The sequence below is a fragment of the Erithacus rubecula genome (genome assembly GCF_903797595.1).
Source record: "Erithacus rubecula genome assembly, chromosome: 9".
NCBI lineage: Eukaryota > Metazoa > Chordata > Aves > Passeriformes > Muscicapidae > Erithacus > Erithacus rubecula.
Window position 1 is genome coordinate 2071302 of NC_136660.1, and position 12546 is coordinate 2083847.

Genomic DNA, 12546 nt, shown 5'->3' on the forward strand with positions numbered 1-12546 from the left:
GACAGGAGGACAAAAAGAGCGTTACTGAAAATGAAAATCTGCATTTGCGTGGCTTCGCTCGAGGTTTTTTGGTGGCGGCGTTCTGCTTCTGCTGCTCCCAAAATCCCACCTCCCAAACTGATCCCAGCCCCTGCACACACCAAATGCTGCTCACCATTGTCTACAGGACCTCAGGTGTTTGAGGGGCCCACAGGGAAGGAATGAGCAGCCCAAAGATGAGTCTGCTCTCCCTTGGGAATGGACGCGCCATCCCAAAGCACGGCTGCTCCCCAAGTGCCTCTGGAACCCCACATGGCTCAGGAACCACCCTGGGCCTGGCTGTGTGCCTGGGGCCATGAGCAGGGCACGTCCCAACCCATCTGCAGGGAGTCAGAGCCTGCCCTGCCCAGGCTCCCAGACTGCTCCCTTTGCTCCTCTCAGCCACGAGTGAGCCCCAGCTCACACACAGAGTGGGCAGGCTCCAAGGGAAATATCCAACCCCCCTGCTGCCTGTCTGCCATGCCAGAGCCAGGGATCCCTGCATCCACCCACCCAAAAGGAACACACAAGCAATAGGCTGTACACTGAGCTTGATCTCTTGTCATGCTCATGTGTCAAATAAATCCATGGTTGCTTTTAATTTTAAGGCCAGGCACAAGGAAGAGCAGCACACCAATGTGTGCTCAGGGAAGGATCCAGGGATTTCCCAACACTCTGGCAGTCAGGGCAGCAGTTCTGAGCCACCTCCTGAGTTACATCAGGCAGCAGAACAGGAATGTTTCCACACCAAGGGCCCTGCTGAAGCAAGTCCTCAGCAGGACCTGGGGCATTCCTGACTCCAGCACTTCCAGCTGGGGAGTGCTACTGTTCTGAGAGCCCAGGAGCACAGCCACAAGCCTGGAATCCTCTGGGGCGGTGTGACAAAAGCTGCAGTATGGGCACAGACTCCTGTCACAGCACCTCCCAAACTGACTGAACATCAAAGAGCACCTAATTTGAATTAGGCATTTGGCTACAAATGTACCACAAGGCCTGGCTGTGGTGTCTTGCTCCAGGCAGCACCAAACCAGGGGAATTAACAAGGTGAGAGCTACAAGGTTTTCAAGGGGCTGGAGCCAGATGACCTTTAAGGCCCCTTCCAGCCCAGGTCATTCCATGATGATTCTGTGATAGGATCTAAAAATCTGCACTGGCAGAATAAAAACTCATCTTCTACCATCATAGGAGGTCTTTATTAAATATAATTAACAGCATGTGCCACAGATAAGCAAAAGATCTTTGACTATGAGCACAGAAAATATTTGGGCACCAGTATGTTGCCACATACCTAAAAATGTCTCTTAACTCCCCTGTGCACTATCCATGGGAAAGACTTGTGCATTTTCTCTCAGAGAATCATGGAACACCCAGAATTGGAGGGGTCCCACAGGGATCATGGATCCAGCTCCTGTTCCTGCCCAGACACCCCAACAACCCCACTCTGTGCATCCCTGGGAGCAGGACCCAAACCCTCCTGGAGCTCTGGCAGCCTCGGGGCTGTGCCCATTCCCTGGGGAGCCTGGGCAGTGCCAGCACCCTCTGGGGAAGAGCCTTGTCTTGATCTCCCCTGGCAGAGCAGGGGAGGTTTCACTTTCCTCAGTGTTGGCAGCTCCTCTCTGATTGCTCCAGCAGTTCACCAGCCAGAACTCACCACCTCTTGGAAACACTTTCAAAAACCAGTTTATTTTTAGCAAGGCCTCCTCCTGTACCTGGAGAGACCTGTGGCACAAGTCACAGAACACACTAAAACCCCAGCTGGCCTAAACAACCAAACAAAGCAAAACCAAAGCAAAAGAATCTAAATGGTTTGTTGTTCTATCACAGTTGTGGCCACCTGAGGTTACCCAGGGGCAGGAGAGCCCTGCCTGCCTTCAGGAAGACCTTCCCATATTTTTGTGGTCAAGACACAAGAAGAACCCAATTAATGATGCCTCTTTCTCCCCTGCAAACCCACAGCTGGGGGGAAGAGGGGGACTCTCCACAGGACATGAGCCTGGATATTCCCCCATCCCAGGCTACAGCAGGAGCATCCCAGGAGTGGCAGGAACTCACTTGCTGGTTGGCCATTGTGTGGTACCACCAGAATAGCCTTGTAGTGATGTAGTAAGCCACCACCACGTCCACAGTGTAGTGGTCATGAGCAAGGAGGATGCAGAACATCCCCACCATGCTGAGCGCCCAGCAGAGCCAGTGGTACCACCAGAGTCGCCGTGGGGAATCTGCAAGGAAGCACAAGCAGGGGTTACTACAAAGTGGAGCCTTATCAGGACTTCTGCTGTGATTAGCAGAGGTCATGGACTGCAATCCTGGCTGATACAGAGATGCCTATGCAGAGATTAAGAGCAGGAATGCTGAGATGACAAAAAATGTATCTCTTAAGGTGCAGCTTAAAATTGTACTCAGGGTAATGAGATTCTTGGAAATGAGAAAGGTTATGAAATCTTTGAGAAAGATTGAATATACCCAGGCCAGTCAAATTAACCTGATTGTGTTCAGATTGCATAGTGGGAAGGAATTGTGAGGGTGGGCAGGCCCTGGCACAGGGTGCCCAGAGCAGCTGTGGCTGCCCCTGGATCCCTGGCAGTGTCCAAGGCCAGGCTGGATGGGGCTTGGAACAGCCTGGGATAGTGAAGGTGTCCCTGCCCATAGCAGAGGGGGTGGGATGAGATGGGCTTTAAGCTCCCTTCCAACCTAAACCATTCCAATCCCTCTGGTGAAGAACTTTTCCCAAATACCCAGCTGGAGGCTGTTTCCTCTCATGGTGGAAAAGGCAGGAATTTTAACTGGAACTGTGTTAGGGAGCACCAGAGAATGGCTGAGCCAGGGAGGAGCCCCACACCAGGAGAGCACTCACACTCTTTGATGAACAGGTAGGTGAGGGTTAGGATGACGGTGTGGCCACTGTACAGGTAGTCCCCACACATGTTGTGGGAGCCCGTGATGGACAAGCCTCCGCCAGCAATCAACTTCATTATCCTTCTCAGGTGAGATTCCCAGTCTCCAAAAAGCTGGTGGGACAGCAAAACACAGAAGCACAGTAAAACATCACAGCTCCAAGCAATGGTTTCAACCAGCAATTTGGCCTTTTGGCTCTTCTCCCTTTCTGCTTTGATCTACAAGATCAATCGGCAGATAAATAAATCCTCAGCCTTTCCCTAAAGCTGGCAACACACTTCTAGCAGGAAAAAGACTGGAAATGAGACACAAGTGTTTTGATGCTTTGTAGCTGGTGCTCAGGTGGGATTTTCCTTCTGTTCAAGAGGCACCACATTCTAAAATAAATGAGGTTTAATTTAGTTCATGTTGGTAACAGCTCAGGCCCCACTGGTGCTCATCCAACAGAAACCAGGAGGAACTGCCCAGGCTGAACAGGATCTGATGAACAGAAGAGCATCTCTCTCCAAACCCTAAGGCCTTGGAAAAGCCTGCAAGATTATTTCTTTCCACTTCCCCTTCCAACAGAAACATCTGTGGTGTCTGTCAGAGCAGTGCCAGACAGGGATCTCCCTCCACCCCCAACCATGGCACTGGCTCACAGAGCATTCCTGAAAAAACTTCAGTTTGCCCAAGGAAAGCCAAATCCAAGCAAACCAAGTCCCTCCTGTGAGGACACTCTGCTCCCTGTCCCCAGTGACCAAGGGCAGCTGCCACTGCCCAAGACTTCTGCTGCTCTCAGCTCTTAGCCAAAGCAAAATATTAAACAAACCCACAAAAAATGTATGCCATGGGACAAGCAGGATGTGTGGAGAATCTCTGGGACCCATCAAGAAGCAGGGACTAATAGATCAATGCACACATGTGCTTCATCTTCACCTCATTTTATGGTGTTTGAAAATCCATGGAAACCATTGAACTGTCAGAAGGAAACACAGATCCCCCAGGCTGGCCATCATGCTTTGATTTTAAAGCTTGGCCTCGGTTTAAGAAGTGAAAATTAATAATTTCTGACAGACTTGAGCATGTTCTTTGCAGGAATTAAACATTTCCTGCTAACAGTTGCTCAAAAACACTAAACTGCTCCCCAAAGCCCACTTTTCACAATCACATAGAACTCAATAAGGTGTTGAGAGGTTATTCTTTTCCCACCAGCACACTTAAAGCTTTTAAGGAAACTCCTTAATCTTATCAGGGCCCTTGCTTGTCTCTACTTGAGTAATGAGAAGGATTTGCCAACGCTGTAAATTCCCCAAATTCCCCAAACAGATTTATTCACTTCAGCCCTTAAATACCTGTGTTCTCTCTTTTTTAATTTCCTAGCAGCAGGCTGCTCAAACACAGTGCTGAATCCTCTCCCACTCACTTCTCTTTCCAAAATCCCTCCAAAAACCACAAAGGTTCTGCCTTGGCAAACACTGGCTGGACTTCCCCGTGGAACCAAAGCATTTTGGCTTTGTTTGGATGTGCCAATCCTCACCCAAACAACAATCAAAGATCAGCACATGGATCAAGTCTAATCAGGATTTTACTACCTGTACCTCAGCACGTGGATCAAGTCCCATCAGGATTTTACAACCTGTACCTGGGTGAATTTTACAACCTGCCACCTGATTTATGGCTGTGCTTCTGCCCTTTCTCCTGCTTCAACTGCATCACAGCACCACCAGCCCCAGGATTCCAGCAAGGCTGGGCTGACCAGAGCAACACCACAGCCCTGCCCCTTCTCCACCCTGAGCATGTGAATTATCCTTCCAGGCTGAGCACAAGGGTCAAGCACCTCTGTCCCAGTAGCCTGGTTCCAGCCACAGCTTTCACAAGCCTGATTTATCCCTCAGAGTCACTGGGGACTGGGGAGGAGGTGAGAAGTCCTTGTGCTAATAGAATTGCAAAAATATGTGCAGGAGTCTCTCTGGGCCATTTTCAACTATGAATCATATTTGGATTTGACACACTGAGGTGTATATTTATTTAGAAATCAGTGAGTCACACATGGCAAAGGTTGTGCACCTTCAACAGCTTCAGTGGGGACAAGAACATGCTAATCATGCAAATTAGTTGAAAATGCCACATAAATTGGGTAGCTCAGTGCTTTGAAAAGGATGGGAATTCATGCACTGCCCTGCAGCACCTGTCACCACCTCCACTGAGAGGGCAGCCAGTGACCTGCAGAAGGATGTCCCTGTCACACCAAACCAGCACTCTCAAATAAAAATTATAGAATGGTTTGGGCTGCTTTGGGCTTAAAGTTCATCCAGTGCCCCCTGCCATGGACAGGGCCACCTTCCAGCCTATCCCAGGCTGCTCCAAATCCCATCCAACCTGGCCTTGGGCACTGCCAGGGATCCAGGGGCAGCCACAGCTGCTCTGGGCACCCTGTGCCAGGGCCCCAACACCCTCACAGTGAATAATTCCTGCCCAATATCCCATCTATCCTTGTCCTTTGACACTCTGAACCTATTCCCTGTGTCCTGTCACTCCAGTTCCTGTTGCAGGGTCCCTCTCCAGCTCCCTGTATCCCTTCAGACCCTGGAAGGAGCTGTGATGTCCCCACACAACCTTCCCTTCTCCAGGCTGAGCATCCCCAGCTCTCCCAGCCTGGCTCCAGAGGGAAGCTGCTCCAGTCCCCTCAACAACCCCATGGCCTCCTCTGGACCTGCTCCAACAGTTCCATGCCTGGCTGGGGGCACCACAACTGTGAACAGAATGCTGGGGGGGCTCTCATGAGAGCAGGGCAGAAGGGCAGAATCCCCTCCCTGAGAAACACCTCCTGAGAAAGCAGTTTGGGGACCAGCAGGACGAGGGGGAAACACAGATGGCAGAGCAGGCAGAAGGAATTTACCTTTGGAGAACACTTGAAATGCATTCCAGGTACTGGGAGTGTAGTCACGTACATGGTAATACACCGGTACAGGTATAGTGTGCCAACTATACAGAAAAATCTTCTGCTAATTATAGACCTGGCAGGCAGAAAAAACAGGCAAAAACAAGGAGGTCACTCTAGGCAAACAAAATCCACAAAGGTAAACAAAACAAACCACCAGCTGTTTTCTCCTGATGCTTTGGAAACTCGGCTTACATCTGGGAATGCTGAACTACTCCACAAATATTCCCAAGCCTTCCACACCAGGAGCAGCTCAACTCACACTGCCCTTGGAGGTGATTACAGGAAATCTAAGGATTGGGATGCAAGAGCCTGTGCAGATTGGGTGCTGAAGACATTACAGGGGATTTCATGCCCCACACCCCTCCATCAGCTGGGGCCATTCCCAATTTCCTATTTGAGGCAGGGCATGAAGTTACAGTATTTTCATTCTGAGATGAAAAGGAGTAAGTTTATTTCAGATGACACACAATTTAGTGATTACAAAGGCTCCCCTTTGTAACCAGAGGAGTGAGAGAACACATCTTTCCTGAGCAGCATTATAAAGGAAGCAGTTCACATCAGGAAGGAAAGCTCCCAAATAAAAAGGCAGAGCTGCTCTGGCTGCAGGACAGAGTGTCTGCAGGGAAGCCACTCAGCAGCCACAGCTGCAGAGATATTTATTAGTGAGGGCTGATGTTCACAGAGAGGGCAGATGCAGATCTGGGCTACCCTGAGGTGCTTCTGAAAAACCAGCACAGCACCTGGGGTAAAGGATGGGCTCAGGAGGCACAGCCAGCCCCAAAACTCCCCCACTGGGGTAACACCTAAAAACACCTCAAAGGAAGACAGGCTGCTCCAAGCCCCATCCATCCTGGCCTTGGGCACTGCCAGGGATCCAGGGGCAGCCACAGCTGCTCTGGGCACCCTGTGCCAGGGCCTGCCCACCCTCCCAGGAACAATTCCTTCCCAATATCCCATCCATCCCTGCCCTCTGGCACTGGGAAGCCATTCCCTGTGACCCAGCACTCCAGGCCCTTCTAGAGAGTCTCTTTCTTTCTTGGAGGTTCCTTTCAGTCAGTGGAATTCATGGTTGCTATTTTGCTCACTTTTAAAAAAATAATATTCCTATCAAGCTGAGCTCTTTCAAAATTGGCCACCTTTTAAGTTTTTCAAGACTTTTGGCACAGTTATTAAACTGGAGTGCTCCACTCTTGGAGGACTATGAGTTTGCAGTGCCTGATCAGTAACACTCTGAGTGCCTTAATTTATCAGGAAAACTCCAACTCTTGCAGGGTAGGTAAACACATTTTGCACTGGAGTACTCACTGCTGTAACACAGTATTCCAGACTTGTTTATTCCCTCTCCTAGTATAAAAATGGGCAAAGCTGTGAGTTAAGAATTATAATTATTAATCCTGCTCCACCTACTGAAATTTAAGTGTGGAGGGCACCATTCCAGTGGGGCAGGGGTTCTCATCTGAAGAGCTTTTCCCCTCAGATCTTACCCCTGTGGCTTTTATAACCAGACATGAACCTGCTTTTTTCTTTGTAACATCAAGGCAAACAGGGGGTTGGGGATCATATTCTGAGAGACCAAAGAAGTGGCAGCATTTTAAATTATAACTACCACTTGATTTTGCTGGATTTGGCATATTTTACCTCAGGAAAGTCTGTAAGAGCTCTGCACTGCAATCTAAAGAAAAATAAATGTAAAAAGCCTCCTATTTCCCTTTCTCCAGAGGATTTGCATGAGTGTGAGACTCAGAGCCAGCCAGCAACCTCCACACTTATTCCTGGCCCAGAGAGCTCCATTCCAGCTCTGCAGACCTCAGCAGAGCTGCTCCTTCAGCCCCATGAGCCAAGCACATGGCCAGTCCTGGCATTGTGCTTCACCCACAGCATCTGGGAATGCTTCCCAGAGAAGTTCATCTGCCTCAGCAGCTTCCTTGGGCTCCCTGTGGAAACTCTGCCCAGCCAGAACCTGCTCCTGCCTTCTGGAGAGACACCAGCCCAATCCCACACCATGGACAGCATTAGAATCGTGGAATCACAGAATGTTTGGGTTGGAAAGGACCTTAAATCCCTTCCAGTTCCACCCCTGCCATGGGCAGGGACACCTTCCACTGTCCCAGGCTGCTCCAAGCTCCATCCAGCCTGGCTTTAGACACTTCCAGGGATGAGGAAGCAGAAGTGAGGAAGGCCCATCTGGCCCAATGCCCTCCCTTTATTCCTGAATTTAGTTTCAAAGGGAGGGGATAACCCCAGCATAAAAGGATTCAGCTCTTTCTGTAGCACTGAGTCACCACCCCTTTGGTGTGCACTATCCAAAACCACAATAACAAGATCCTCCAGATAAAGCCACCTTGCTGGGCTCCTGTTCCTGCCAGCACCTCTCCTGCTCTTCCCTTTCTCCTGCTCTTCTCTTTTTGCTGCTCAGCCACAGCATGGGCCTCTGGGACCTTGATCCCTCTGCTCACAGGAAGGGGGGGAAGAGGGATTTTGGTCTTCAAAACATTTCATGATCAGTGCATACACTGACCAGGGTCTGGGGCTCCCTGGCATCTTCCCCTAACACCAGAGAAGGCCCTTCCAAAGGGGACTTCCTCATTGGAATGAGATGACCTTTAGAGTCCCTTACAGACCCAAACATTCTGTGATCCTGTAACAGAAATAAAAATAAACACCCCAAAGCAAATGGGGAACGTGGTAGGGGAGGACCTTCACATCTGCCAGTGACACCAATATAAGTATGTTACCATCAACTCAACCCACATCTCCCTGCTTCAAATTCTCCAAGGATTCTGCTGTTCTTCACCTACAGGCTCTGCTCAGCTCCACCACAGGGTGTTTGATCCCTGGTATGGCCCTATTAACCCAACACCTCCTTCTTGAGGGCAATTCCACACTGCCTGCTGTAGATGTTTCCCCTGGGTTCAAAACCATAGAATATCCTGAGCTGGAAGGGACCTGCAGGGATCATTGATCCAGCTCCAGTCCCCTCACAGACATCCCAACGATCCCTTCCTGTGCATCCCTGGGAGCAGGATCCAAACCCACCTGGAACTCTGGCAGCCTCGGGGCTGTGCCCATTCCCTGGGGAGCCTGGGCAGCGCCAGCACCCTCTGGAAAAGAACCTTGCCCTGATCTCTAGCCTGACCCTGCCATGGTCCAGTTCCAGCCATTCCTCTGGATCCTGGCTCACAGCTGCCCTCACAGGAGCATGAGTTGTGCTCCCTCTTAACAAACACTGAGTTCAGAACATCATTTCATCCAACCCAGGGCTTTCCTCCCAGAACAAGGTTCAAGTTAACCACGTAGTCAAACACCAGCAGGCATGATGTATTGCTCAGTTTCTCAGGGAACATTTGGACCTTTTCCTTCCGCACAAGCAGCTCACACTGCTTGCTATCTATTTCAGCTCTGAAAACCGAGATAAAAAGATCACAAGAAGCTTCATTTTGTTTAGGTGCAAACCAGCATCTGCCCTCCAAAAGCCGTCAGAAGCACTCAAGTTTTGAAAAGGTTCTACTCACTTGTATTTTAAGAGCAGCCACTGAACAAACCACAGTCCTACAAGGATCATGCCGTTGATTTCACAAATAGAAAAAGCCCATTGCACCCGATCAAAGCGATCAAAAAATGCGTCTGGGAGGGGAGGCTGCACCTCCTTGGGAGGCACTCGTTCATGAACCACCGAGATAGTCACCGTGGTGAAGACGAAACAAAAAAGTGCATAAATAAAAGCCAGGAGAGTCTTTCCCCACTCCATGGGATACTGCGAGCGCTCCGGCTCGGGCATGGGGATCTTGATCATCTCCTTCTTGAAGCCATTGGGGACCCCGTTGAGCTTGAAGCCGTTCTGGCCGGCGGCGCCGCGCACGTGCCCGTTGGCGTGGCCGTTCTTGTGAGCCTCCATGTGCTGAGCCATCTTCAGCCCCTCGATCATGTTCAGCAGCCGCCGGCCGCTGTCGGAAGACACCCGGCACAGAGGGGATCTCTTGAAATCCTCCTCCGTCAGGTTGATGAGGTCCCGCCCGGTGAAGCTCCTCAGGGGCTCGCAGTACTCCGGCACGGCATTGTCCGCCAGCCAGCCGGCCACCTCCTGGGGTGACCAGAGCAGCACCTCTTTCATGCCGCCAGGCACACGGGCTTCAGAGCGGGCGGCTGCGGCGCGGCGGGAAGCTCCTCCTGGGCTTCATCTCGTCCCGGCACAGGCTTGGGCCATGGCACAGCCCGTCCCCAGCCAGCCCGCAGCGGCACCCGCCGCCGCCAGCATAGGAAACGCGCTACTTCATCTTCGTGCTGCCATTCTTCCTCCTGGGCAGGGGGAGGAAACACAAGATCAGGCATTAGTTCATGGCCAAAGCCAAAATTCCCGTACAAAGCCAGCTGTGCTCGGGATGGACAGCAGATTCTGGTGGGAACACAGCAGCAGATTTGAGCTTCAGCCTTGTATACACAGCACTATCCTCCCCCAGCTCGCAGTTGATTTCTTAAAAGATTTATCACCACTTTGCAGCTGTGGAAAGCCTCCTTCCTGCTCTCTATTTGTTACATTTTCCATTTCAATGCTCTAGGCCATAAGCAGCACCCAAACTCCTCTCACACTCATGGATTTCAGGGCTACAGAGCAGATGTTTGGTACTATTTGTGATAGAAACCTTTGCTCCCTCTTACACTAGTGCAATGTGTGGCACCAGTGATTGAATACGGAACCTGTTTTTAACTCTACAAGGCAAAAATCATAAAATCACAAAATCCCAGACTGGTTTGGGTTGGAAGGGACCTCAAGGCTCATCCCATTCCAACACCCTGCCATGGGGCAGGGACACCTTCCATGAGACCAGCTTGCTCCAAGCCCTGTCCAACCCACCCTAGAACTCCTCCAAGTTGCACATATAGTCATCAACACTGAAAAATTGATGTAGATAAGCAAGGATCTACTCTCTGGGCCAAAAGAGCTGCAGGAAAATCAATAATCAAGCAGATTAGCCTGAAAATAAACCAAAGCATTTAGGTTTGCAGATATTTAGCAGCTCTGTGAGGCAGATTTGACCTTTTCTAGGATATACTGCCCCAATTCAAAGAAATGTTTTCTGTTGGCAAAAAAAAAAAAAAAAAAGGAACCAGAAGGAAAAAAAAAACCAAATAAAGAAGAGGAACTAGGTAAGAAATTTCTATACTCAATGAATTGCAGAAACAGCTCAGAAAAGCTGATCGCTTCCGGTACAAACGTTACAGGAACACAGAAATTACTGGGTTGGAATCTCTTCCTGAATTTTTGAGACACGAGCAGCAAACAAAGCAGTGACCACCAGCAGCAAATCCTCAGGCCTGAGGTGTTTATTCAACCACCAACCAACCAAAACTGCTCCTCCCCAGAGCAAGGAGAGGAAAGCAGTGGAAGCCCCACCATCCCACAGACCACGTGTCCTGCTGCAGCTTCATAAACATCAAGTGAGAAGGTAACAGCACAGGGAAAAAAAAAACCACTTCATATTTTCAAAAGTCAAATCAAGCCTTTATCAGCTGTAAGAGTATTTTTAGCCTCTTACAGGCTCCCAAGTGTTTGTGTTTCATCGAAGGGAGCGAAGCTGTGGCTGAGGAAAACCAAAATAATTTACTCTACTGGCACAATTTGAGCTGAAGTGGCTCAGAACAGATACAGAGCGTTACTCCTACACAAACATGACCACACTGCACATCAATTCATTTTCTGACCTGTTACCTCTAAGCTCAGCAATAAACACAAGGTGAAGCTTTAAATTTGGTTTTACATGGAACAAAGTGTGATGGAAGAGAAAAGAAAAAGCATTGGATGGAAGGGCTGGCAGTAGTTTGGACAGGCCACCTCTCACTTACTGGACACACCAGGAATGTGCACATATTTTAATCCACTGAGCAGGCAGGGATGAAGATGACTCTTCCACTTTGTGCATCCCTGTCTTGTCTTAAAGCAGAAGTGAGGATACAGCTCTGTTTGCTTCCTTTTCTTTCAACACTGAGGAAGGCTTTCAAGCCACAGATTGCTTCATTATTCAAGTTGTGTTTAGCAAATCAGTATTTAGTTACAGAGCTCTGAACATGGAAAAAGGATGGCCTGAATTATGCATGGTAACCCACATTAGAAGCTCCTACAAGGCTGGGACTGAGCAGCAGCTCAGCTCCATCCGCCTGTCTCCGTGTGCTCCTTTCAGATCCTGGCTCTGGCAGCACAAATTCCCAACAGACAACCCTAACAGACTTCTTGTTGCTTCCCAGGATGGTGCCTCACATTGTTGATAAAGCCAGTTATTTATTTTTAATGCTGTTCCCCCACCCAAGCTCTGGGCCCAGCTCCCTGTACTGTTTCACAGCCTCTCCAAGCCTTGGGTTACAATCCAGCCTGGCTTTGGGGCTGTCCAAGCACTCTGTGGGCCAATATTCATTAAATCTTTCCAGTTTTCAACACTGGAGTGCCTGACTCCCAGTATCCCAAATCCCTGAACCTGACAGAGCAGCTTCCTATCCACCCCAACTACATTTTTAAGGATTTGGAATCCCACAGACACAGGTCAGGAGCCTGTAGCCAACCTTCAAATTACATCCCCACTGCCAGGGAAGGTCTAGCTGGACACTGGGAAAAATTAAAACTGTCCAGCCCTGGAATAGGCTGCTCAAGACAGTGTCAGTCACCATCCCTGCCTGGAGGGATTTAAAACATTTGTAGATGTGGCACTTGGGGACAT

At 49.7% G+C, this 12546-nt stretch overlaps 1 protein-coding gene and 1 long non-coding RNA gene across 4 annotated transcripts in view; one reads left to right on the forward strand and one right to left on the reverse strand.

Moving 5' to 3' along the window:
• Window positions 1–12546, forward strand: part of LOC306805146 — a 408612-nt gene that overhangs the window by 289175 nt on the left and 106891 nt on the right. The gene's annotated exons all lie outside the window — the stretch shown is intronic.
• Window positions 1–12546, reverse strand: part of SGMS1 (sphingomyelin synthase 1) — an 80035-nt gene that overhangs the window by 1512 nt on the left and 65977 nt on the right. For all 3 annotated transcript variants that reach the window (XM_079312532.1, XM_079312534.1, XM_079312533.1), the window contains 4 exons: window positions 9352–10135; window positions 5795–5912; window positions 2873–3026; window positions 2071–2237 (listed from right to left, as the gene is read on the reverse strand). In XM_079312532.1, coding sequence (XP_079168658.1) covers window positions 2071–2237; window positions 2873–3026; window positions 5795–5912; window positions 9352–9950 — 1038 coding nt within the window. In that variant the 5' untranslated portion in view covers window positions 9951–10135. The remainder of the gene's footprint in view (window positions 1–2070; window positions 2238–2872; window positions 3027–5794; window positions 5913–9351; window positions 10136–12546) is intronic.